The sequence below is a fragment of the Thamnophis sirtalis genome, unplaced genomic scaffold (genome assembly GCF_051295495.1).
Source record: "Thamnophis sirtalis isolate CommonGarterSnake01/CBP01778 unplaced genomic scaffold, rThaSir2_p1.2 scaffold_13, whole genome shotgun sequence".
NCBI classification, from domain to species: Eukaryota; Metazoa; Chordata; class Lepidosauria; order Squamata; family Natricidae; genus Thamnophis; species Thamnophis sirtalis.
In genome coordinates, this window is record NW_028261393.1 from 47000928 (window position 1) to 47028174 (window position 27247).

At 47.7% G+C, this 27247-nt stretch overlaps 2 protein-coding genes across 2 annotated transcripts in view; both read left to right on the top strand.

Moving 5' to 3' along the window:
• The window catches only part of XPNPEP2 (X-prolyl aminopeptidase 2), a 35833-nt gene extending 35081 nt beyond the window's left edge, over positions 1 to 752 (top strand). Inside the window, exons 20-21 of the mRNA XM_087727078.1 lie at positions 303 to 401; positions 484 to 752. Of these exons, the coding sequence (XP_087583204.1) occupies positions 303 to 401; positions 484 to 684 (300 nt within the window). The 3' untranslated portion in view covers positions 685 to 752. The remainder of the gene's footprint in view (positions 1 to 302; positions 402 to 483) is intronic.
• Positions 753 to 7745: 6993 nt separating this feature from the next.
• Positions 7746 to 26751, top strand: SASH3 (SAM and SH3 domain containing 3). Its single transcript, XM_087727496.1, has 8 exons — positions 7746 to 7944; positions 14739 to 14837; positions 16313 to 16456; positions 17944 to 18055; positions 20781 to 20920; positions 22721 to 22927; positions 25012 to 25162; positions 26259 to 26751. Exons 1-8 carry the CDS (start codon positions 7888 to 7890, stop codon positions 26444 to 26446), a joined length of 1098 nt encoding a protein of 365 aa, XP_087583622.1. The 5' UTR covers positions 7746 to 7887; the 3' UTR covers positions 26447 to 26751.
• Positions 26752 to 27247: the final 496 nt, after the last annotated feature.

A 27247-nucleotide genomic window follows, 5' to 3' on the forward strand; every position in this document is an offset into this window, starting at 1 on the left:
GTGCCCCTATCTCGAATGGTATGATTGTTGCGCTTTTAAATTATGTATTGTTTTATGTTGTCAAATTGTTTGTATCCCCCCCTTCCCTTGTTTTGAGCTGTGAGCTGCCCTGAGTCCCCTTCGGGGGGAAAGGGCGGCATACAAATGAAATAAACAGTTAAACAGTTAAACAGTTGACTCAGAGGCCTTTGAAAGATGTCTCTCTGGGCTCATTCCAAGGTGCCACCCGAAGGGCAAACCAGGGGTCTTGCTTGCATGTCCTACAAGAATTGAGCCCCCTCCCCTCTTTTGATCGATTGCAGCATCCAGTGCACGAAGAGCCCTACCTGACCTTCAAAGTGGTGTCCCTGGTACCCTACGCACGGAACCTGATCAACCAGAGTCTCCTCTCCCCAGATCAGGTAAAGGAGGCCTTAGATGATGGGTAAGAGGACCAAGCCAAGGGACTAAGCCATCTTGAAATCCGCTACTGTGTTCCTGCAGATCCAGTACATCAACAAGTACTACGAGACCATCCGCACAGTCATTGGGCCTGAGCTGCAGAGACGGAACCTGGAAGAGGAACACCGGTGGCTGGAGAAGAACACGGAGCCTTTCTCTCACGGCTCCTTGCTGGCAGCTTCTCTAGGCACCTTGGTAGCGAGCACACTGGCTTCTACCGTTCTGCCGGGAGCCCAGCATTGATCCAGGAGCATCCCTACAATTTCCTTGCAACTCTCCACCCTGTGTGTTTCACCATGTGTTCCACCTCAACCCGTATCTCCCAGGCCTCCGTGTTAGGCCTCTATACGTCACTAACCATCATTCTTCCCATCTCCATTGACAGCTCCCAGTGGTGGGTTTCAAAAATTGTTCGAACCTACTCTGTGGGTATGGCCTCCTTTGTGGGAGTGGCTTGCCGCCCATGTGACCAGATGGGAGTGGCTTGCTGCCCATGTGACCGGATATGAAGATGCCGACGACACTTGTCAGAACCGCCTTAAATTACCTCACACACAGCACTGGCATGCATAAGAATATGATGTAAACTTGTTTTTTAAAAGGCATCTTTGGTTTGCGTCAAAACAACTTCAACACACGCAATGTTCTGATTGCACCACAAACGCAGTAGTCATCCTTACCTTTCACAGAGGCACTGAGTTTTATAAATATGAGCACGATAGTGTAGAATAATCATATCCAAGGACCAGTGGTGGGTTTCAAAAAAGTTTGGACCCTCTTCTGTAGGTGTGGCCTGCTTTCTGGGTCCACTGGTGGAACCTCTTCTAACCGGTTCGGTAGATTTGACAAACCGGTTCTACTGAATAGGTGCAAACTGGTAGGAACCCTCCTCTGGTTCGGAGCCAGGCTTCCCAAAATCACGAAGCAGATTTTCACATTCATGAAAGGAACTTGGGACACCTCGGTTGGTCTGGATGAAAAAAATCAGTGCCGACTCCCCTTTGGATGCGTTAATGGGTGGGAGGGGATACAGCTAGTCCTCGACTTATGACAGTTCTGTTAGTGACCGGCCCAAGGTTACACAGCACTGAAAAAAAGGGACCGACGACCACACTTTTGCGACGTTTGTAGCATGCCCATGTTGATCCCGTGGTCAAAATTTAGATGCTTGGCAACTGGTTCATATTTATGACGGTTGCAGTGTCCAGGGGTCACGCGATCCCCTTTTGCGACCTTCTGCTTGTCAGATTCACTTAACAATAGGAACACAACCGATGTGTCCCAAGTTCCTTTCATGAATGTGGAGATCTGCTTCGTGATTTTGGGAAGCCCGGGGTCAGAACAGAGAGAAACCAGAGAATGGGTTTATACACTTCCCGGGTGGAATCAGACGCAGGAGACTCTGGCGCTGCCAATGGAGACGGGAAGAATGATGGTTCATGACGTCTAGAGGCCTAACACGGAGGCCTGGGAGACACGGGTTGAGGTGGAGCACACGGTGAAACACACAAGGCAGAGGGTTGCAGGGAAGTTGTGTTCCTCACATTCGTGAACGGACACGGTCCTCTTGGAAATCGAGCCATAATAGGCACTGCTAATAAAATAACATCTAAAGAATTTCATGGAGTGTTATCTTTTTATGACTCGAAGATTGAAATGGAGGGGAAAAGGGGGGGGGGGAAACTGATGAATTCTGTGCGCCATCTGTGCCCAGGTTCCTTATCACCTCCTAAAAGCACCATATAAAAAAAATAGAGTGGGGGGGGGGTGTAGGAAGTTAGCACCCACCACTCTCCTAGAAAAATGAAATGTTTTAGGAAATATGAAAAGGGTAGAATATTTCCCCCTAAAAGAGAAGCAGAAACTCACCCCCACACACTCACACACCTTTGTCAATGGGCCATTAAGGCCTGAGCCAGTCTATTCTACATAACAAAGACCTCCCCCCTTCAGGCAGAGCCATAATAGAAATCCCAAAGCCCTTTCATTACATCACCACCCAGCAACAGCTCAACCAAGCTTGGGACTCAAAAGAAAAGACAGCCTATAAAGTTAGCTAAGATCCTCGCCTCCTGGGAGTCTGACCACCAATCAGAGTACATTTCTTACACAGGAACAGGAAGCTCTAAGGCAGAGCCCAAGAGAGGGTATAAAATTCAGGCTCTCTCAACATCTCTTCCCTTTTTTTCTTCCAAGATCTTCAAGGCATGTGACCCCCTTTTTCCCCCCAGTAACCCCACCATTAAAACCATCTTTCCAAGCAGCCTCCATGTTTCCAGTGTTTTTCTCCCCACTTGGAACTGAACCAGTGGTGGGATATGACTGGTACGCCCCGGTACGGGGGTACCAGTGCCTGCTGGGAGCACCAGGTACGGGCGTCCCGGTGCCTGCTGGGAGCACTAGGTTCCGTTCCAGGACGGTGCTCCGGAGGGCCCGGCCACCCATCCTCGCTCCTTATCTGTATTTGAGCTGTTTGGGGCTTCCGCGCACGGAGCTCACGGCACTTGCACGACGCTCTGGCGAGCAGTTGGAGCATCGTGGAGGCATCACGGGCAGTAAGTACGCTCGCCCGTACTGCACACGTTCATGTGGTGGACGCCCGACCCCGTTGCACCGTATCGGTTGCCCCAGGATCCGGAACCCACCACTGAACTGAACCTAGATGGACATTCCTTCCAACAGGGGCTTGGTGCAGAGAGGCTACTGTTGACATGAACAGTGGCTGACTGGTGGGTGACCAGGCTCATGGTTGGTTCCATCTGCAGGTTGAAGGTGAAGAAGAGTAGGAGTCCCAGATGGAAACTTGTGACTCAGCAGGAGTTTGTTGTGAGTTGAGTCGGGATGCAGGAATAACAATACAGCTGGGCCTCCTAGTATCGTCTTCTGGAGATAAAAGGACTGATGGTGCCACGCCCTGGTTGCAGAAGTCAACGTTCATTCATTCGTTCGTGGTTCGTCATTCATCGGTCATGGTTTGTTTGTGAGAGGCACTTGGATAAGTGATTTGCTTTCTGTAACCCTGATTCGAAGAGACACTTGGATAAGTGATTTGCTTTCTTTCTGTAAACCTGGTGTTGCTGTAATTAGCTCTTTGTTTTTGCATTCTCCTGCGTAACCTTTTTTGCCAGAGACTTTATTTATGTTTATTTTTGGGCTCGCAGCCAGCATGAGCCAGGACTGATAAAGTTATTTCCTTTTAAGTCTGTCTGACTGTCGTCTGTGAACGAGCGAAGAAAGGGGGTCAGAACAGAAACCCATGGTCAATGAACAACAGTTTTAAGAGAGTGGCTGTAAGGAATGACCGACCTCCATGACTCGTGGAGGGATGACTTCCAGTAGAAAGGAGGGTCTGGCCATTTGGAAATCTAAAACTCTGGGGGCTTTCGCCGGGCTTTGCCACCCACCAAGTTTGCAAATTGAAAGGGAAGCCCGCAGCAATTACCAGCTCAAAAGAAGACCTGCCCCTCCCCCCAATTTGCAGCTTAGTGGAGGGTAGCTTGGTGCTTTGCATGCAAAAAGCATGCAGGAGTTCCACCTTAGCCATTTGCATTGAGGTCTTCCAGAGAGGAATAAAACAGAATTTGTCCTCCACCAGGAAAGAATTAGGGAACTGCTGGAGGAGGAGGGGGGGAGGAAGAGAAGGGGAAGAGGAAGGAGAGGAGGAGGAGGGAAAGAGAAAGGGGAGGAAGATGAGGAGAGGGGAAAAGAGAAGGGGAAGAGGAAAAGGGGGAGGAGGGAAAGAGGGAGGGGAGTTGGAGGAGGGGAAAGAGGGAGGGGAGGAAGAGGAGGAGAGGGGGGAAAAGAGAAGAGGAAGAGGGGAAAGAGGAGGGTGGAAAGAGAAGAGGAAGATGAAGGAGAGGAGGGGAGGGAAAGATGAAGGAGAGTAGGAGGAAGGGAAAGAGGGAGGGGATGGGAGGAAGAGGAGGAGAGGGAAAAAGAGAAGAGGAGGAGGAAGAGGAAGAGGGGAAAGAGGAGGAGGGAAAGAAAAGGGAAGAGAATGAGGAGAAGAGGGAGGAGGAGGAGAGGAGAAAAGAGGAGAAGGGGAGGGGAAGGGGAGCAGCAGAGGGAAAGAGGAGCAGGAGGAGATGAAGGGGAGCAGGAGGAGAAGGGGAATGAGGAAAAGAGGAGGAGAAGGAGAATTGTAAGGGGGGAAATGGCACCCTTAGAGCAGAAAACTCTAAAACTCAGAGAAGTCCCACAGATTGTCACAGAAATGCCGGGGAATCACTTATAGTCACTGCCCTCTCCTTTGCCTTCACATCCAAATCTATGAAAATGTTCTCCAAGGGAGGAAGATCTCTCTCAGTTCATAGTACTTCGACTTTCCTCTTCTGCGTTCCTCACCGCTCGGCGGTGGTTTCCCCCCCCCCCCCTCTGACAGACCTTGTTTCGATTCTTTCTCACTCGGTGCTTCAGGTCTCAAACGTCACAGGAGTGAGAGCGGGCTGAAAGAAGACAACTCCAGAATAGCTGAGACCTCGTAGAGGCCTCAACCTAAATAATTTGTCCAAACTTGCTGCACAGCTAATCAAGGAGAGAAGCAACTTAGAACCAAGGAGAATTTTCCTAACAGTGAGAAGAATTAATCAGTGGAACAACCTGCCTCCAGAAGTTGCGAATGCTCCAACACTGGAAGTTTTTAAGAAGAGGTTGGACAACCATTTGTCTGAAGTGGTATAGGGTTCCTGCCAAAGCAGGGGGTTGGACTAGAAGACCTCCAAGGTTCCTTCCAACGCCGTCATTCTATTCTATTCTAAATCCGGGTGGTGCAAGTTGGTTGCCCAAACGATGACACAAATGTACACACATTTCCTCAGAGCAACCGAGCTCACACGCAGAGAATTGCTCACAAACTTCACTGAAATCGGCTCCACCAGGAAATGACAGGTTTTGTGACCTTTATGTCCAAATCATTATTCTGCATAAAGAAAAAAAAAGGGGGGGAAAGAACCTCATTAAAAGTTTATTAATTATGGATGGTATTCAACTTTGATATTTATGGTGGAACGGAGGCCACAAACTGAGAGTGTAATCCTGTCCTAATTAACCGGATCCGAAAGATTAAAGAACATTCCAAATCAAGCTTAGCTGGTGGTGACTTTGGGGCATCTCTACACAGCTGTCTTAGTAGTAAGGAAGTCCTACAATGGTTTTTTTTTTAAGACAGTTTGGGGATTAAAAAAATAAAATCTATGAAACTTTAGGCTATAAACAGCAATAAAACAATAACATCTCCATCTCTCTCTCTCTCTCTCTCTCTCTCTCTCTGTCTGTCTACACACAGGGTATTTACAGAGAGAGGTGAGAGAAATTGACATACAATATAACTTCCTTGCATTCAAGTGGAACAAAACCTGAGTTGTAACTTTAAAATGCTAGCAAGAAGATCTTAGTTCTTACCATTTTTAATTCAAATTCAAAATTTTGCCAGAGGTGTGTGTGTCTCCTTCCCCCCTCTGTGTGTGTGTCTGTCTGTCTGTCTGTGTCTACACACAGGGTATTTACAGAGAGAGGTGAGAGAAATTGACATACAATATAACTTCCTTGCATTCAAGTGGAACAAAACCTGAGTTGTAACTTTAAAATACTAGCAAGAAGATCTCAGTTCTTACCATTTTTAATTCAAATTCAAAATTTTGCCAGAGGTTATGACTGGAATAAATTCAGTGAACCCTGGGTGATCTTTTTTTTTTTCCTCCACCTGTCAGAAGCAATAGATGCAGTTCCTGGTCTCGTGTGCAAAAAAATGTTGAAGAATCTTCAAAGCAACAATTCCTTAGTTCTGCTGAGAGGCGGTTTGGGGAACGTTATAAAGGTAAAAGTAAGGGCAGAAGGAATCGCTTCCCTGCACTGAACATGAAAAGCTGGTTAAAAAATTAAGGACACGTGATAGACAATGTTAGATGCCCGGATTCTCTGCTCTGACTGGTGTACTACCCATCACCATAAATCTAGGAATATCAGATCTGAGTTGCAAAGATGCAGATGGCCACAAGAGGGTAGCAAAGGGTTAGATGTTCCTGTCTCTCTGCTGCCATCTGGTGGTCATCCATGCATTCTGATACTTCTGACCATCTCAATAAAACCAAAGAATTCAGCCTTGACCTACATCAGAGATGTCCAACCTTGACAATTTTAAAGCCTGTGGTCTATAGAGATTCTCAGTCCTCCAGGTCATGGTTGTCCCAAAGGTGCTTTTTTTCTGGAGGCATCTGGACTTTCTTGTTGTTTTTTTTCTTTTGAAAATATTTTGCTTCTCATCCAAGAAGTTTCTTCAGCTCTGACTGAATGGTGGGGAATGGAAGGATTGATATTCCTTGCAGACAACTGGTCATTTGCATCCTTTTAGAGGGTCCTTGAAGCACTTGGAGGTTTATCTCTGTCCTCAGGGTCACCTGAGTGGTGCAAATGGTTCCCGTAGTCTGCAATTTTTCCTCTGGAAATCCGTTCCTACTCCCACACCATGCCAAGGGTATTCATCCCAAATTGTATAGATAAAACTCCGTAGTGATTCTCAATCATCCAGGTGATGATTGTCCCAAAAGTGCTTTTTACAGGAAGCAACTGGACTTTCTTGGGTTTTCTCTGAAGACATTTCGCTTCTCATCGAGTGGATGGTGGAGAATGGAAGGATTTATATTCCTAGCAGACAGCTGGTCATTTGCATCCTTTTAGAGGGTCCTTGAAGCCGCTTGGAAGTTGATCTGTGTCTTTAGGGTCACCTGAGTGGTGCTCCTGGTTTCTGGTTTTGGGACAGCCACGACCTGGAGGACTGAGAATCTCTACAGACTTTTAGCTGTACAATTTGGGATGAACACCCTTGGAATGGTGGGGGAGCAGGGATGGATTTCCAGAGGGGGGAAAAAATTGCAGACTACTGGAACTTATTATCACCACTCAGGTGATCCTGAGGACACAGTGACACCTCCAAGTGGCCTCAACGACCCTCTAAAAGGATGCAAATGGCCAGCTGTCTGCAAGGAATATAAATCCTTCCATTCCCCATTGTCCTGTCACAGCTGAAGAAGCTTCTTGGATTTGAAGCCTGTGGATTTCAGTTCCCAGAATTCCCCAGCCTGTTAGTGGGGCATTCTGGGAGTTGAGATCCACAAGTCTTGAAAAGGTGTCCCAAAACACTTCTCCCTCCCTCCCTCCCTCCCAAAGTCATCTATTTTTTCTGTAGCTTCAGGCGAGGCCAGTCCTCATGAACGTCAGGTTGCCACTTCCTTCCTGTTTAAAATGTGCAAGCACAGGGCTGGGTCCCGCTTTCGTCTCTTGCAGAGGCCCAGCTGCTGGGAAAGGAGGCCCATGTGATGCACTGATTTCCTGCCTGTTTCCTGGCCTCTGGGCTTCTAGCGTTCCGCTGCTCTCTCTCACTCTCTCTGTCTCTCTGGCGGTCCTCCTGCATTGCCCATCCATGAATTAAGGCCCTTTGGAGGTGGCACCATGCTGCGTCGGAAGCCATCCAATGCCAGTGACAAAGACCCGGTCCAAAAGAGGAAGGTGAGTAGTGGGGGAACGGTCTGTCTGAAGCCCCTTGCAAGGCAACTTCCCGGCCGATCCATGGAAGGGGGAGTGAAAGGCAATGAAGAAGCCTAGAAGGTAGCATGGATTCCCTACGTTGGGTGTCAACCCAACAAAGGTAGAGTTTGAAGGACTCTGGAGAGGGATGCTTCGTGTCAGGTTAGACATGAAGGCATCAAAGAGCCCACGAGTCTTAAAGTTCCCAAGTTTGGATGCCCCTGCCTTAGAGACACCCACACCTGTGTTCCCCCTCCATGTTTTGAATGGTGTCATCAACTCCTTGTGTCCCTTCTTGATCTACCCACGTGGAGCAGGGAGAGGTCCACTCCATTGGGGACACCATAACAGCTACCCAAAGCATTTTTGAGAGCTCTTGTAGCAGGAGCAGGGAGGTTGTGAGTCATGCCAACAAAGAGGAGCATTGCAAGGAGTGTAGATGCATGCCGGAGAGAGGAGAAAGGGGGTGTATTGTAACAGCCCGAAAACATTTAGTGTTTTGAATAACAGTCCTTGGATGTGGTTTGACTGTGCTGCTTTCTGCTGCCAGAACCCGTTTTGTGATGACAGTGGCACTCATATAAGTCCCTAGGTGGTGAGGTTGGGTTTAACATCAAGACTGTTCCAGTAATCCACTAGAATCTACTGTCAGAGCACACAATGATCTTCCTCCGATCATAGGATTCATTACCTGTGCTGTACCAAAATCTGACTTTTGACTTTTCATGAGTTAGTTCTTTTGCTCTTTCTTTCCCTTTCTTTCTTTCTTTCCCTTTCTTTCTCTTTTTCTTTCTTCCTTTTTCTTCCTTACTTACTTCCACTCTCCCTCCTTTTTTCTTCTTTCTTTCTTTCTTTCTTCTTTCTTCTTTCTTCTTTCTTTTCCTTCTTTCCTTCCTCTCTCTCTCTCCCTCCTTTCCTTTCCCTTCCCTTCCTTTCCCTTCCCTTTCTTTGTTCTTCTTTTTTCCTTCTTTCCTTCCTTCCTCTCTCCCTCCTACTTTCCTTTCCCTTCTCTTCCTTTTTTCTTCTTTCTTTCTTCTTTCTTCTTTCTTTTCCTTCTTTCCTTCCTCTCTCTCTCTCCCTCCTTTCCTTTCCCTTTCCTTCCTTTCCCTTCCCTTTCTTCTTTCTTCTTTTTTCCTTCTTTCCTTCCTTCCTCTCTCTCTCCTCCTTTCCTTTCCCTTCTCTTCCCTTTTTTCTTCTCTTCTTTCTTCTTTTTTTTCCTTCTTTCCTTCCTTCCTCCCTTTCTTTTTATACTTTTCTAACTTATTTTGGGGGGTTCCAATTTCCTCCCCCCCCCATTTCTCTGGGTCATATTTTGTCACTGGTTTTATCAGTTGTGTTGTTTCTGTAACCCAACATTCCGACTCTCTACAGCAGCATTCGCTGGCTGGGGAATTCTGGGACTTGAAGTCCAGACATCTTCAAGTTGCCAAGGTTGAGAAACACTGCTCTACAGTTTCCCTAGCTGCCCTCTTTCCCAGTTGGAAAAAGTGACTTTTTCCAACGGAGACTTTTTCCTTCCTTGAGATTAAAGCAAGGAAAGGCAAAGTGGCTCTCGAGATCATTGGAGAGCTGATTGTAGGAAGAGAGACAAGGCGTGACCTCAAGACTGGACTACTGCAATGCGCTCTACATGGGGCAGCCCTTGAAGAGTATTCGGAGACTTCAACTCGTCCAGAACGCAGCCGCGCGAGCGATCGTGGGTGCACCTCGGTACACCCACGTTACACCTATCCTCCGCGAGCTGCACTGGCTACCGATCGGTCTCCGGATACGCTTCAAGGTGCTAGTCGTAACTTATAAAGCCCTTCATGGTATTGGATCTGGGTACTTGAGAGACCGCCTGCTGCCAATTACCTCCCACAGACCCATTAGATCTCACAGGGTTGGCCTCCTCCGGGTGCCATCTACCAGCCAATGCCACCTGGCTATTACCCGGGGGAGGGCCTTCTCTGTGGCAGCTCCAGCCCTCTGGAATGAACTCCCCGTAGGGATTCGGACCCTCACCTCTCTCCAGGCCTTCCGAAAAGCCGTCAAAACCTGGCTTTGCCGGCAGGCCTGGGGGTGATGAGTTCCCTCCCCTCTCGACATGTATGGTTGTGCGATTGTTGTCGACTTTTATTATTTGTATTTTGTCTTTTATGTTCCCCCTTATCCCCTTTGAATTGTTCGCCGCCCTGAGTCCTCCCGGAGAAGGGCGGCATACAAATAATAAAATACAAATACAAATACACTTACTCTTAGCATAATGCAGATGAGCTTAGCAAGCAACTATTAACCTTTATTTTAAAAACAAGGGCTGAAGGGCTGAAAGAAACCACTTTCTCTGCCTGTTGGGTCTTCCTTAAAATCCCTTTAAAAAAAAAAATGTCTCCCTTTATCATCTCCCTTCATTTCCTCCCTTTCTTTCTAGGACCCCAGTTCTACAAAGAGATGAGCTTAATGTCCTCACAAAATCAGCTTGGCAATAGGTTAATTTCAGGGGAAGCTGTCCATCTCAGTCTATTTCATGCATACTGAGCTACAACATCAGTCAGGGAGTTTTTGAATAGGTTTTTCAGAAAATAGCAGCTACACACTTTGGGAGAAAGCTGTGGAAATATCACAGGTTTGCCAAGTACAGGGTTTCCTTCCCCCCCACCCACCCCCGCCCACAATGTAAGGGGCCTCCAGAACAGTGGTTGGGTCTGCCGTTAGGGGTTAGTGTGTATTTGGGTCAATGGTCTGTGGTTTCGCCTCTTTCAAGAAAGAAGACTGATTTCTCGCTTATTTCTTGCTAACCGATATTTGCATGCGTGACTCTGAATATGGAACTAAGGTTGCAGCTCAGCATCCTGTAGTTGCCTCTCTCACCTCAGCATCCTGGACTGGCCCTCATGCACCGAGGCATGTATTAGGGTTTCTGGGGTCTCAGCACATGTCTTTCCAGGAACACCCAAAAGTGGACATGCACCACTTGGCATGGGCATGACTTCTTCTTTCTTCTTCTTTTTCTTTTTCTTCCTTCTTCCTTTTCCTCCTCATCCTCCTCCTCCTCCACCACCACCACCTCCTCCTCCTCTTCTATTTGGGATAGGTTTTTCATTTAGCAAAAGCTTCTATAAACAAAATAGGTTCTTCTTCCTCTTCCTCTTCCTCTTCCTCTTCTTCCTCCTCCTCCTCCTCCTCCTCCTCCTCCTCCTCCTCCTCCTCCTCCTCCTCCTCCTCCTCCTCTTCTTCTTCTTCTTCTTCTTCTTCTTCTTCTTCTTCTTCTTCTTCTTCTTCTTCTTCTTGAAGAAGGTGAGCCGAGGTGGCGCAGTGGTTAGGGTGCAGTACTGCAGGCCACTTCAGCTGACTGTTATCTGCAGTTCAGCGGTTCTAATCTCACCGGCTCAAGGTTGACTCAGCCTTCCATCCTTCCGAGGTGGGTGAAATGAGGACCCAGACTGTGGGGGTGATATGTTGACTCTGTAAACTGCTTAGAGAGGGCTGAAAGCCCTATGAAGCGGTATATAAGTCTAACTGCTATTGCTATTGCTATTGCTATTCTTCTTCTTCTTCTATTTGGGATAGAAAATAGTTTTTGATTTAGCAAAAGCTTCTATAAATAGAACATGTTCTCCTCCTCCTCCTCCTCCTCCTCCTCCTCCTCCTCCTCTTCTTCTTCTTCTTCTTCTTCTTTGGATGAGTTTTTGATTTAGCAAAAGCTTCTATAAACAAAACAACTTCCTCCTCCTCCTCCTCCTCCTCCTCCTCCTCCTCTTCTTTATCCTCCTCCACCTCTTCTTCCTCCTGTTCTATTTTGGATGAGTTTTTGATTTAGCAAAAGCTTCTATAAACAGAACAAGTTCTTCTTCTTCTTCTTCTTCTTCTTCTTCTTCTTCTTCTTCTTCTTCTTCTTCTTCTTCTTCTTCTATTTGGAATAAGTTTTGGATTTAGCAAAAGCTTCTATAAATAGAACATGTTCTCCTCCTCCTCCTCCTCCCTGCCTGGATTAGTCATCGGGTTTCTTGGCAAGGTTTCAGAAGTGGTTTGCCCTTGCCTCCTTCCTAAGGCTGAGAGAGAAGGACTGGCCCCAGGTCACCCATCTGGCTTTGTACCCAAAAGAGGACTAGAACTCACTGCCTCCCAGTTTCTAACCTGGTGCCTGAACCACTACACCAAATTGGCTCTTGATACACCAAAAGATACACCAAAAGAGAGGAAGAGGGGTCCAGCTATTTTCCAAAGCACCCAAAGGCCAGTCAAGGAACAATGGATGGAAACTGATCAAGGAGAGATTCAACCTGGAAATAAGGAGAGATTTTTTGTCAATGAGAACAATCAACCCCTGGAACAGAAGTTGCCTTCAAAAGTTGTGGGAGCTTCATCACTGGAGACTTTCAAAATTGGACTGTCATTAGTCAGAAATGATGTAGGGACTCTTGCTTGAGGGGGGGTTGGACTAGATGACCTACAAGGTCCCTTCCAACTCTGTTAATATGTTATCTGACAGATTGGCTCTTGATACAAACTGGGTTATTGCAGACACTTGATTTCTTTTTTATAACAAAAAACAGAAACCAACCCACCCTCACCCCATTGCTGCTTTTTGCTACTCTCCCAGGTGTTTGGATTCGGGAAACTGCAGTTGCTGGTCACCTGATGCTAACCCACTTCCTCTTCACAGTATTGATCTATGTGTCGATTTTGAGCAACTCTGCAAAACAGAGAGAGAGAGAGAGAGAGAAAGAGAAAGAGCTTCAGGGGGAGGGGGAGGAGCAATCAGACAGAACATAACTAGATGATCAACTTCGAAAAAGCATTGGGACAACCCAGAATTCTGAAGTGAGCAGTGACAGATGTGCAGAGGTATCTCCAAGACAATTCTGCTCTTGGATTTCATTGGTTGAGTACTCCAGGAGAGAGGAATACACAAGCATTAAAAAAAATAAACAAACCACCTTTTAATGAGATTCAGGGGTGGGTTTCAACTGGTTTGCAGCAGTCCCTGCAAACCGGTTGGTCGGCGAACCCGAAAGTAAGTAACTTCCGGGAACGGCGAAGGGTCCACTCACCCGCCCGCGCTCCTTACCCGGTTTTGACGAGTTCTGCGCTTCCACACATATGCAGGACGCATACAGCGCCTGCGCGATCCTTCAGGAGCAGCTGGAGCATCGCACAGACGCTAGTACGCATGCGTGCACCACGCGCGTGCACGAGGACGCCGCCGGCCCCGTTCCAACCGAACCGGTTGGAACGGGGTGAGAAACCCACCCCTGATGAGATTGCAAAAAAACAGAAATGGCTAGGCAGATTTGAAATCCCAGATTTGGTCTTGGAAATAAACAGCATCAAAAGCTTTTCCCTTTATGTAAGCATGTATGAGATTGCCAGCCTACCAGTTTTGGTCACCACGACGTAAAAAAGATGTGGAGACTCCAGAAAGAGTAGAGAGAAGAGCAAAGAAGATGATTAGGGGACTGGAGGTTAAAACATACAAAGAACGGTTGCAGGAACTGGGTATGTCTAGTTTAATGAAAAGAAGGACCAGGGGAGACATGATAGCAGTCTTCCAATATCTCAGGGGCTGCCACAAAGAAGAGGGAGTCAAGCTATTCTCCAAATCCCCTGAGGGTAGAACAAGAAGCAATGGGCGGAAACTAATCAAGGAGAGAAGCAACCTAGAAATGAGGAGAAACTTCCTGACAGTGAGAACAATTAATCAGTGGAAAGACTTGCCTCCAGAAGTTGAGGTTGCTCCATCACTGGAGGTTTTTAAGAAAAGATTGGACAATCATTTGTCTGAAATTGCATGGGGTTTTTTGCCTGATCAGGGGGTTGGACTAGAAGACCTCCAAGGCCCCTTCCAACTCTGTTCTTCTGCCTTTCATTCAGGAGCAAGGGATTCTGCCTAGCAATCCCTTTTCTATATTTTAGTCCCTTGCAATAGCTTGAGCTGAAAGCGAACAAATAGTCGAGAGTCACCCAGTGAGTTTCTATAGTTCAGAATGGGTTGACTTCCCTAAGTCTCCTGATTCGTATCCCAGCACTTTAATCACCACACCACTTTGGCTTTTTAATTAACAATCTTCCAGAGTTAATCCTTCTTAAGGAGCCTGACTTCCACCTCTGATATTGAGTCATCGTTCCCCCATGCCGTTCCACCTCTGTCAAAATCCTCTCTCGTTCCAGGTCAGGGTTTAACCTGTCCTTCCTTAAACATCACCCTCATTATTATTATTATTATTATCATCATCCTTCCAGAGGCAGGCAGGCAGGCAGGCACACCAGAGAAGAGGACCTGGTCCCAAGGACTTTATAATCCAAAAAGTGACAGGTTCCATCAGAGCGTGGGGTGGAGGGAGGGAAGGCAAATGTGTGTATTTTCAGCTACAGGAAAAGGTTTGAAAGAAACGTAAGTGGGAAGTAGGACAATATTTTTTTTAATGTAACCTTCCACATCATCCAGCTTGCAGACTGACTGCCTCTTCTTCTCGGGGAAGGGGAGGCACATCTGTGCACACATGTGTTGCCTTCCCACGTAAAGAGGCACTGAGGGACGGAGAAGGCAAAGGAACAATGGTCTCCTGGCAACTCCATCCACTTCTGGATTGCAGCTCCATTTGCTAACCCCTCTAACAGAGAGAGGAGCCATACAAACCGTAAGCTGCCCAGGGTTGTGGACATGACATGGGCAGCTACAGAAATGAAATGAAATAAATACCAATGGAGAAGGCTGCAAGATTCCCAAGGAATCTTGGCTTTCTCTGCTCTGCCATCCATGCTATTCCTCACCTTCTCTACCTTTCTCCCCACAGCTGTCGCTGCAGCGGTCCAGCAGCTTCAAGGATTTTGCCAAATCCAAACCCACCTCTCCGCTGGTGAACAACAAGGCATTCAGCCTCGAAGAGGAAGAGGTAACGCCCGTCCATCCATCCCCGAAACCTTAGGCTCTTTCAATGACAGCTCTGTGGGCTTCTCATCATCCCCTTTGCCACCAATCCTGGCTCAGGTCCCTCTATTATCAGTAGCCAGTGCCTCCCAATTGTATCTACCTTTGCCATTGTTCTAACCTTACAGCAGGGATGTCAAACTCAAGGCATGCAGGATGGATCCGTCCCGCGATGTGGTGCGACCTGGCTCCCAGGGCCGTCCTGGTCTACCCAATGCAAACATTGGGCCAATGTAGGTTTGGCCCGGTCTACCCAGTGTGAAGAGGAAACATGCCAGCAGTTTGGGAAATGGAATCAGGCTGGCCACACCCACCCAGTCGGCCACATTCACCCAGTTGGCCATGCCTGCCCAAGCCCCAGTGGTGGGTTTCAAAAATTGTTCGAACCTACTCTGTGGGTGTGGCCTCCTTTGTGGGAGTGGCTTGCCGCCCATGTGACCGGATATGAAGACGCCAACGACACTTGTCAGAACCACCTTAAATTACCTCACACACAGCACTGGCATGCATAAGAATATGATGTAAACTTGTTTTTTAAAAGGCATCTTTGGTTTGTGTTAAAACAACTTCAACACACGCAATGTTCTGATTGCACCATAAACGCAGTAGTCATCCTTACCTTTCACAGAGGCACTGAGTTTTATAAATACGAGCATGATAGTGTAGAATAATCATATCCAAGGACCAGTGGTGGGTTTCAAAAAATTTTGGAGCCTCTTCTATAGGTGTGGTCTGCTTTCCGGGTCCACTGGTGGAACCTCTTCTAACCGGTTCGGTAGATTTGACAAACTGGTTCTACCGAATAGGTGCGAACTGGTAGGAACCCACCTCTGCCAAGCCCCCAAGGTCAATCAACAGCTCTGAATTAGCCCTCAATTAAATTGAGTTTGACACCCCTGCCTTACAGGTAGTTCTCCACTTACGACCAAGGCTGGGCACTTCTATCCATTGCTAATCGATAACCGTGGCCAGTTTTATGACCTTTTTGCACCACTCGTTAAGCAAATCACACAATTATTAAATAAATCTGGTTTCTCCTATTGACCTTCCTTATTGTAAGTCAACTGGGAAGATCACCAATGACGATCACGTGATTCTGGCATGCTGCCATCATGGTAAACACGTTGCCAAGCATCCAAATTTTTAATCACATGACCGCACTGAGAAGGGCAGGTCATAAGTCAGTTTTGTCAAGCTCCTCTTAAGTTCAAATGACCATTACACAAGTGGTAAATTCATGGCTATCTGTAGTTGTAGTCCACTGGTTGGCCAGAGAAACCGTTTGCTTTCCAAAAGGCAGACTTCATCTGATATTGAGCCCCAAATCAGTGTCCCAAGCTAGGAAGGGCCATTCCTGAACTCAATTCATCCAAGCCCAACACCAATGAGGAGTCATCTTCTCCCTTCCTGGAAAGCCAAGGTCCATGGTTCTCTCTGCAGGCTCCTGAAGGCATCCCATCCAACCCACCACCTAGCCCAGATGACGCAGGACGCCCAAAGCTGAGCAAGCGATGGAGAGCCGCCATTTCCCGGACCATGAACCGCAAGACGGGCAAGGCAATGGCTAAAGCAATAGTAGATCAGGTGAGAGATGAGACCGTGCCCACTTCACACTGGGTTCTTGGGCGTTTGAGCGAGAGAGTGGCATAAGATGCCTGCTTCCAAAAAGTGTCTCACTATCTCACCATCGCCCAGCATTTAACTTCTTCCTCTCAGCCCATTTGCATGCTCTCTCTCTTTCTCACTCTCTCTCTCTCTCTCACACGCACACACACACACTTCCTTCTCCGTGTGGTTTTGTGAAAGCAGAAAAAAGAGCATGCAACAGTGAAGACTTGCAGGTTCTGCTCGTGAGCTCTTCAGCAGGTAACCAAACCAAGGATGCAAGCTTCTGTTGCTACCTATTTACTACACCCATCTGCACCCAACCGCAGCATGAATATGGATCTCTTTTTTTTAATAGCCTAAAATAGATTTAAGGGTGGTTACATGAAATGAAATCTCATTTCTACCTGATAAGACAGGTCCTTTTGTTTAGTGTCATGGTTCTGTCTCATATCCCCAAATCTCATTATTCCCCTCTCGTGCCAAGCGCAGCTGGGCAATGGTTTAGCCGGTCCATAGAAAAGAGGAGGAGAATTAAGTATTCTGCAAATGATTAACAGGAAGCTCCCAGGAAGATACCTTCAACAAGGGAGGTTGCTTCTCAACTCCTTTTAGAGCAACTGTGGTGGCCCACCAGCAGCCAGCAGAGCTGGCGACAGACTCGGACAATGAGGAGGTTGGGAAGGAACTTGTGCCAGTTCTGGAGCCTGGGGAAGGCTCTGATGGATGCTCTGGGTTGGACGCAGAGATAGAGCCAGGGGCTGTCCGACATTTCCCAGCCACTGGAGCCTTTGGAGGCTGATATGAGTGAGGAGGAAGAACAGCTAGGGCCTGTTCCAGATGTGCGTATATGCAGAGCTGTTAGGAGAGGTGAGCAATGGAGGACATTGACTTGAGAAGCAAAGCACACATAGATGTTGAATGGCCCCTCCCTGGCTGGGAAATAAATAGAAAGAACGGGGAGTGTTGATTGTAGGAGACAACAGTTCGTATTTCTGAAGATTTTGCTCAAGGTTTTTTGGGCCACAAAGACTGCTTGACAAAACTTCATTTGCAGCCTTTCCGCTGGGAGCTCACAGCCTTGCAATTATTGCAAGGAACTGATAAGGTCTGTTGCTGCAGTTAACTTCTTGAAAGACTCTCGCCTGAACTTTTCACTGGATGAATGCAATTCATTCACAAGAGGTAAATAAAGAGAGTTTTTTTTGTGACAAGGAGTTTCTTGCTTCTGCTAAGACTGGGTCAGAACAGCAACCTGATGACCTGTGGAGTGTGAAATGTGCAGTTCCTTCTTTTCAAACACTCTTGTGTGTGCAATATGCTCTTCCTCTTCCCCAAAAATCATGCCTGGGCTTCGTGGAGGGCAGGCCTTCAAAGGAAGCAGGGGTCAAACATAGTATCTATGGCCAACTGTGTTTGTGTCTCGGGAAGAAAGAGTTCTCCATGGTTTCACATTCATCTTGCAGGGACACGATGAATCCGAGAGTTCTGCATCTCCAGCCCACAGTCCTGTTGAAGACCACCATCCTGTCTTTCCGGGCACAACCCAGGAGATGAACAGCCCCGGTGCCTTCAATGGTAAACGGCTCACCCAGCTTCAATGTAACCTTGATTTAAGGCCTACTGTGCATGGAAGTGGTAAAGCTTGGGAATAGGCTATACCGGCCCTAAATGGGGTCTATTTAGAGGTGGAATTCAGTTGGTTCGGACTGGTTCGGACGAACCGGTTTGCTTCAACAAATCAGGTTGGCTCGCCTGCCCCGCCCCCCTGCGCTTTACTTACCTATATCCTCTCAGCTGATTTACTCTGCCGCGCCTCAGCTGTATTACTCCCCAGAAGTAACATGGAAGGTAAGTTTGGCTCAAACTTGGCACACAGACAGAGCGTGTGCAAAACACGCAGTCACCGAACCGGTTGTTAAACCGGCAGGATCCCACCACTGGGTCTATTCCAGACGAGATCTCATTCCCTTTTTACGTAAAGCAACTAAACCTTACAGAGGAAGTTCTGTGCTTCTCTGGCACCTGAGCATCCTTACTTCGTGGGAGAAAATATCTTCTGAGCGAGGGCGGGAAGAGATTCCTACGAGTTATGCTCAGCTCTGAAGAGTCCTCAGCCTTGGTGGGGAGGTTTTTCTTTGACCACAAAAAGGGAAGTGCTCTTCTGCCTCTGGCTTCTTGCCATTTCTGAGTCTCTGCTATAACCCAGGGAGTTTCTGGTGGTCTCCCATCCCTTAGCTTGACCGGACCTTTTTTTAAAATAGCCCACTGTGCCGGCGACTGCATTGCCAACCGGGCAGAATCTCAACAGTGTAGAGGAGAATGGAGCAGTTGCAACTGAATCCAACCAGATACTTCATGCAGGAGTCCAATTTGAATAGCAATAGCAATAGCAGTTAGACTTATATGCCGCTTCCTAGGGCTTTCAGCCCTCTCTAAGCGGTTTACAGAGTCAGCATATCGCCCCCAACAATCCAGGTCCTCATTTTACCCACCTCAGAAGGATGGAAGGCTGAGTCAACCTTGAGCTGGTGAGATTTGAACTGCCGAACTGCAGATAACAGTCAGCTGAAGTGGCCTGCAGTACTGCACCCTAACCACTGCGCCACCTCGGCTCTTAATTCTTAATTCTTCTTGAAGCAGAAGATTGTCTAGTCTGTAGGTCAGGGGTGTCCCCTTTTTGCTATTTGAGCATCCAAAAAGGGGCAGGTAAGGAGAAAGGGAAAGAGAAAAGAAAAAGAAAGAAAGATGAGAAGAGAGCAGGGAAGGAAAAAGAAGAGGAGAAGGAAGAGGAAAGTAAATGAAGAGGGAAGGAAAAAGAGGGAAGGAAGGAAGGAAGGAAGGAAGGAAGGAAGGAAGGAAGGAAGGAAGGAAGGAAGATTATGAGAGGAAGGAAGGGTCCGTGGGAAATCCTGCCTTAGCATTTGGCCTCCACAGCTGCCCCCGACACAAGTGACATCAAGCAGGCCACGCCCACCCTGGCTACTCCAACACACACACGGTTAAGCACAACCCTGGTGCGGCCCTCGATGAAATTGAATTTGACAGCCCTGCTGTAGGTGAATATATTCCACAAAGAGGAAGGTGGCGCAGTGGTTAGAGTGCAGTACTGCAGCCACTTCAGCTGTTAGTTGCAGTTCGGTGGTTCAAATCTCACCGGCTCAGGGTTGACTCAGCCTTCCATCCTTCCAAGGTAGGTGAAATGAGGACCCAGACTGTGGGGGTGATATGCTGACTCTGTAAACTGCTTAGAGAGGGCTGAAAGCTCTATGAAGCAGTATATAAGTCTAACTGCTATTGCTATTGCTATAAGGTCTTGCATAGTCAGCTACATGCTCACAAAGATGCTTTTGTTCAGTAGGGATCTGCCTTCCTGTAACATCATCCATTATTCTGTGTCCTGCAGTTGAGGGCCATAAGAGAAGTCTGGACAGTCTTCAAGTAACTGAAAAGATCTCTCTGTCCTTCCTCCTTCTCAAGACTAAGCCATCCCTCTTCTCTCCTTGTCTTCAGGAGATTCAGCTTCTGGTCTCTGATAGGCCTTTCCTAAACCTCTTCTGGTTTACTGTGTCCAGGACCTGATACTGTATAACATTCCAGAGATAGGGTCTATCTACTATAGAATCATCTTTTAACAACCCCATAATCCCACGCGGGGTGGAGTCTGGGCAACAGAATGGAGCTGAGTGTTTTCTGGCCAGATGCCCTTCCTGTCACCAATGCAGAGTTTTGTTCAGCAGATACATTCCCAATATAGAATTAAGTGCAAATATTACTTAACAAAACCTAGAACTACATGTGCAGAGCAATGATTCTGGTGGTTCGTAAGGTGGAGAAACTCACCCTAAGTCGAGATAGATAGTCCTTGACTTACGACCACAATTGAGCCCAAAACGTATGTTGTTAAGCGAGATGTTTGTTGGGTGAGTTTTGCTCCATTTTACAACCTTTCTTGCAATTGTTAAGTGAATCACTGCTGTTGTTAAGTTAGTAACGTGGTTGTTAAGTGAATCTGGCTTCCCCATTGACTTTGCTCGGTCACAAAAGCAGATCACACAATCCGGAGATCCTGCAATCATCATCAATATGAACCAGTTGCCAACTGTCCGAATTTTGATTATGTCACCGTGGGGGTCATTCTGCAATGATGTGTGAAAAATGGTGACAAGTCACTCTTTTCGGCGACATTGTAACTTTGATTAAAAAAAACTGTTGTAAGTCGAGAACTACTTGAATGAAACTGTCTCCAGGCTGCCACTGAGTCGGCTAACATTTCTTTCTCCTGGCTCTCGTCCCCTTCTAGAAAGGGAATTGTTCAGTCCCACCGTAAGCAGCAAGGAAGAGACCATCTCTATGCCATATGATGGACCCTTCTGTGGAAAGGCCAAGGTCCACACGGATTTTATTCCCAGCCCCTACGATAAGGACTCTCTGAAGCTTCAGGTGGGTGCTGTCAATAAGGAGCTTTGCAAGAGTGTCCCTAATGCCACTGTCAGGGATCCAAAGAGCATCCAAAATTAAATCAGAGTCCAAGGCAAAGTATTGCTCAAAGTTCCAATGCCATAGGTCAGGGGTGTCAAACTCAATCTCATTGAGGGCCACATCAGAGCCGAGGTGGCGCAGTGGTTAGAGTGCAGTACTGCAGGCCACTTCAGCTGACTGTTAGCTGCAGTTCGGCTGTTCAAATCTCACCGGCTCAAGGTTGACTCAGCCTTCCATCCTTCCGAGGTGGGTAAAATGAGGACCCGGATTGTTGTTGGGGGCAATATGCTGACTCTGTAAACCTCTTAGAGAGGGCTGAAAGCCCTATGAAGCGGTATATAAGTCTAACTGCTATTGCTATTGCTATAGAGCTGTGTTTGACCTCAGGTGGCTGGGCGGGCATGGCGGGGGTGAGTGTGGCTAGCCAGTGTAAACGGGCTCCTGTTTCGGCTGCAACGGCCTCCTGCAACACTCTGCCAGGGAAAACTGAGCTCGGCAGCGCCGCCCACAGCCCTCCTGAGCTCCATTTTGGCTAGCAGAGGCACTGCGGGGCTGTCCTTTGCTGTTTCCAGAGCGGTTCCCTGGGCCAGATCTAAGCACCCTGCGGGCTGGATCGGACCCCCGGGGCCTTGAGTTTGACACCCCTGCCGTAAGTGAAAAAGATAGAGCAGGTAATCCTTCTCCCCAAATTCATTTTCTGCGGCAAAGAAAAAGAACAAAAGCAGCAGGAGAAAATGACGGAAAGATTCTACCCAGGAAGGGTGCAAGTTTGCAAGTTTAATAACATTTATATGCCGCCCAATCCCGTAGGACTCCGGGCGGCTTACAGTACAGAAATAAGTCAAAAATAAAATACAGGGAAAGAAAAGATAGATTTAAAAACAGCACACCATACACTCCGTTCTAAATGGGGCTGGACCATATTTTGGGGTCAACAGCCCCAGGCCTGCCGGAACAGCCAGGTTTTAGTGGCTTTCCGGAAGGCCGAGAGAGTGGGAAGGGTCTGGATCCTACAGTCAAGAAACAACCCATTGTGTGCGCGCGCACTGGCCTGATGCCTGCATGAGTCGAACTGTGTGCGCACATGCATATTGCCACTCATGCGGCTCCGGTTGCAAATAGGTCACGACCCGATAGTGGACTGCAGCCCAGAGGCTGGAAACCCCTGACTTAGAATATTGTGGGTTGATAAGCATTTTTGGTGGTTGCCTGAGAGATTTAATTTCGCTTCCTATAAAACCAGGATGTCCAGTCTTGGCAACTTTTAAGACTTGTGGGCTTCAGATTTCTGACCATAGCTGGCTGGGGAGTTTAACTCCACAGGTCTTAAAGATGCCAAGGTTGGACGCCCATACAATAAAACATTGCTCTGATTTTATTAAGAAAATCTGTGCAGAGCCCATTAATACCTATACGTTGTACAATACAGTAGCTATCGGATGATTAGGTTAGTTGCTACCTTCTTTGATGTTCGCTACCGTTCCCCAGAAGTCAACATTGCAACACGATATGCTTTTTGGAAATGTGCAGCTTTTGTTTTCTTAGGAATAAGCGTCATAGGAACCCGACGCGTGTTTTGATTTGGGTTTCCTGCGCTGCATGAATCAAGCTTGTAAACCACAGCTTTAGGGCATAACGTGTTGTGCAAACCTAGACCATTGTGACATGCAGAATGAAGCATAATTGTGATGAATTGTTCAACCGGAGACCGATCAGGATCTGGTTGACAAGACGTTTTTAACGATATGGCATTTGGCACAGAAAGGGGACATCATCCACATCATTGCAAAGCCTCCCGTCGGCACCTGGACCGGCCTCCTGAACGACAAAGTGGGCTCCTTCAAATTTATCTACGTCAGCATCATCCCTGAAGAGATTGTCCCGGCTACAAAGACCTGTTCGCGGCACAGGAGCAAAAGGCCAAAACCCAAAACCTTGCAGGAGCTGTTGCAACGGATGAACCTTGAGGTGGGAACATTGCCCTGCCAATGAAGCACTAACAGGAAAAGGGGGTGGAATGACTCAGTAGGATGCCTAGTCCCCCCTTAGAAAGGAAAGCCAGTTGGGTAACTTTGGGCAAGTCTGTTTCTCAGCCCCAACCCACTTCAGAGGGTGGTTGTGGTGGGGGAAATGGAAGTTGGTAGCATCAACAGAATAATAAGAGTAGGAAGGGACATTCGAGGTCTTCTACTCCAACCTCCTGCACAAGCAGGAAACCCTATACCTTTTCAGACACATGGTTGTCCAATCTCTTCTTAAAAGCCTCCAATGATGGAGCATTCACAACTTCTGGAGGCAAGTTGTTCCACTGATTAATTGTTCTCACTGTCAGGAAATATCTCCTAAGTTGCTTTTCTCCTTGATTAGTTTCCACCCATTGCTTCTTGTCCAGGTGCTTTGAAGAATAGCGTGACTCCCTCTTCTTTGGGGCAACTCCCAAGATGTTGGAACACTGCTATGTCTCCCCTAGTCCTTCTTTTCATTCAACTAGACATACCCATAGAACAGTGGCGCAGTGGTTAGGGTGCAGTACTGCAGGCCACTTCAGCTGACTGTTATCTGCAGTTCAGCGGTTCAAATCTCACCGGCTCAAGGTTGACTCAGCCTTCCATCCTTCCGAGGTGGGTGAAATGAGGACCCAGACTGTGGGGGCGATATGCTGACTTTGTAAACCGCTTAGAGAGGGCTGAAAGCCCTATGAAGCGGTATATAAGTCTAACTGCTATTGCTATTGCTATAATTGTTCTAATTAGAACAACAGAGTTGGAAGGGACCTTGGAGGTCTTCTAGACCAGCCCCTTATTCAAGCAGAAGGCCCTATACCATTGCAGACAAATGGCTGTCCAGTCTGTTCTTAAAAACCTCCAGTGTTGGAGCACTCACAACTTCTGGAGGCAAGTTGTTCCACTGAGTAATTGTTCTCACTGTCAGGAAATGTCTCCTTAGTTCTAAGTTGCTTCTCTCCTTGATTAGTTTCCAACCATTGCTTCTTGTCCTGCCCTCAGGTGCTTTGGAGAATAGCTTGACTTCTTTTGGGCAACCCCTGAGATATTGGAACACTGCTGTCATGTCTCCCCTAGTCCTTCTAATTAAACTAGGCATACTTATAGAACCTAATTGTTCTAATTAGGTTCTAATTAGGGAGTAGTATACTGCATGGATGCAGGTGTTTCTAATTCCTGACCTCTCTTGGTGAAGCTGTGTAAGATCCCGTTGAGAAGTCAGGGTGTATGGTCATTCTCCCCCAGCAAGGACTAGAGGGTGATGGCCATGGTCTTGGCCAGCTGCTGAGGACCAGGGTAGCCAAGGCCAATACATACAATCAGCAGAACTAAATGGGTCCTGGGTTTGACCTGGGTGAGTAAGTTTCCAGGAATTCTCCTGCCTCGTATGCATCAGAGGAGTGCTACTCATCACCTCCAACACTCTGATAGCGTGCCTGGCCAGGACAATACTTTATAAACAGGAAATGGCATTGGTCCATTCTCCGAACATCTCGTGTAATATTAAAAGGGAACTGAAGGAGCGGCTGTGCGGCAGAGGTTTGGACCAGTGGTGAAATTCAATTATTATTTTTTACTGCCGGTTCTGTGGCCGTGGCTTGGTGGGTGTGGCAGGGGAAGGATACTGCAAAATCTCCATTCCCACCCCACTCCAGGGGGAAGGCTATTGCAAAATCCTCATTCCCCTATGGAGCAATATAGAAGTCTAAGGGCTATTGCCATCCCTCCCGCCTTCCTTGTGGTTGGAATGGAGTATTGCAGGGTAATTCTGCTCACTGCCAGCAGTTCAATCCTAACCGGCTCAAGTTTGACTCAGCCTTCCATCTTTCTCAGGTGGGTAAAATGAGGAGCCAGATTGTTGGGGGGGGGGGGGGCAAGAGGCAAGCTCTGTAAACCGCTCAGAGAGGGCTGCAAAGAAGACTGTGGAGTGGATATAGGTCTAGGGGCTATTGCTATTACAGGGACAGGTATAACAAATCCCACCCACCCCTCAGGTAATCTCTTCCAAGTATTACAACGGACCTGTGTCTCTTCCCCCTCCCCAATTAGGAGCACACCTCTACACTGTTACTAAATGGTTACCAGACCGTGGAGGACTTCAAGGAACTGCAAGAGAACCACCTGAATGAATTGAACATCACTGACCCACAGCATCGCACCAAACTGCTTACGGCAGCCGATCTCCTGCTGGATTATGACAGTAAGTGCCCTTTGCCTTCCAAAAGAGCTTCCTTTTGTCCTTCCTCCATTGTCATGCTGGCCACGCCCACAGAGATGTCTTCAGGCAGCGCTGGCTCTTCAGCTTTGAAACAGAGATGAGCACCGCCCCCTAGAGTCGGGGACGACTAGCACGTATGTGCAAGGGGAACCTTTACCTTTATTAACATGTAAACATGTCTCTGTAGAGGGAAGCCACCCAGTTTGGTGGTCCCGATATTTACCATGAGCTCCTGCTCATCACAAGGCAGGTTACAGAAACGTCTGTTTCTCACCCAATCAATCAATCAAAATCAAGCTGGAAGGGACCTTGGAGGTCTTCTAATCCAAAGGGCAGGACAAGAAGCAATGGGTGGAAACTAATCAAGGAGAAGCAACTTAAGAGCAATTAATCAGTGGAACAACTTGCCTCCAGAAGTTGTGAATGCTCCAACACTGGAGGTTTTTAAGGAGAGGTTGGGTAACCAGTTGTCTGAAGCGGTGTAGGGTTTCCTGCCTAAAGCAGGGGGTTGGACTAGAAGACCTCCAAGGTCCCTTTCAACTCTGTTATTCTATCCTCACCCTATGCTCAAGCAGGAGATACAGGTACAGATTAACAGAGTTGGAAGGGACCTTGGAGGTCAGCTAGTCCAAAGGGCAGGACAAAAAGCAATGGGTGGAAACTAATCAAGGAGAAGCAACTTAAGAGCAATTAATCAGTGGAACAACTTGCCTCCAGAAGTTGTGAATGCTCCAACACTGGAGGTTTTTAAGGAGAGGTTGGGTAACCAGTTGTCTGAAGCGGTGTAGGGTTTCCTGCCTAAAGCAGGGGGTTGGACTAGAAGACCTCCAAGGTCCCTTTCAACTCTGTTATTCTATTCTGACCCTCTGCTCAAGCAGGAGATACAGGTACAGATTAACAGAGTTGGAAGGGACCTTGGAGGTCAGCTAGTCCAACCCCTGCCATTCCAGTCCCTTAAGCACCCACGACGACCCAAGAAAACAAATGAGGCCAGACCATCCTTCTTCCCTTCCCAGCGCCACTTTTGGCACTGTCCAACTCTTCTTTTTTAACAGCTGGCTTCTCTCTCCTCACACAGCAAGCAGCGAGACTGAAGAGGAAGGAGGCAGCACCTCGGAGGGCCAGCTCTTTCCCGGAGAGCTCAAAGAAGACATTCCCCGTGATTCCGGCTGTTTTGAAGGGGCAGAGACTCTGGACAGTGGGCGGGAAGACGACGTGAAGCTTCAGGAGGGGCTGCCATCCCACTCTCTGACCAGTTCGAGCTGAGATGGAGGAAGGCTGCTCTCTCTGTATCCTGAGCCCCGGTTGGCTGGCTGGCTGGCTGGCAAGCACCAGCTGTTCTTCCAGGAACAACACGCCTCCGTCCCTCCCCCTGCAAAGATAACTCTTTCGCTGAGTAGGAATACAGCTCCAAGCCCTGGCTGATAAATAAGGAGAAGGCTCAGATCCAAAGTGCTCAGAGGACTGCAGCAAAGACTCTGTTGCCGGGCTCTTGCATGCCAGAGGTGCCTCTTTTCAGAGTTTGGCCTGCGGTGAGATGCTACGCTGAGACTTCCTAAGAAGCAGAGGTTTTATCACAGTTGGAAGGGACCTTGCAGGTCATCTAGTCAAACCCCCTGCCCCAGCAGGAGACCCTACATCTGCCTCTACGGAGGATTGAACTCACAAACTCTGGATTGTGAGGCGAGAGCTCCACCTCTAGGCCACAGCAGTCCATCAAACTCGCCTTTGCCTCCATGTGCCCAGTCTTCTCTTTGGGTGCAAATAGTGTTTGCTTGCCCCCCCACCCCCCAGCTCTGCGCAATCCAAATACCGCCACAAAGAACTTCTGAATGGGACTGGGGCTTCTTCCATCCTCCCCTCACTGAGAAGAGGGTCTTCACTCTTGTAGCTGTAGTTGGGAAGAGCAGGGGGGGGGGGAGAGGTACTCTGTTCTATTTCGTTTCCAATAGGTCTACTTTATTGTAAAAAGCTGGGGTTTTTTGTAGTTTTAGAACAAGATTCTAATGAAGAACAGGTAGGTGCAATTTCTAAACTGGCTTACTCTTATGACATGGCAAGCTCTAT

Coding starts and splice junctions, on each gene's coding strand:
- SASH3 (XM_087727496.1), top strand. CDS start 7,888: ATGCTGCGTCGGAAGCCATCCAATGCCAGTGACAAAGACCCGGTCCAA. Junction 7,945..14,738: donor ACCCGGTCCAAAAGAGGAAG/GTGAGTAGTGGG, acceptor TTCTCCCCACAG/CTGTCGCTGCAGCGGTCCAG. Junction 14,838..16,312: donor TCAGCCTCGAAGAGGAAGAG/GTAACGCCCGTC, acceptor TTCTCTCTGCAG/GCTCCTGAAGGCATCCCATC.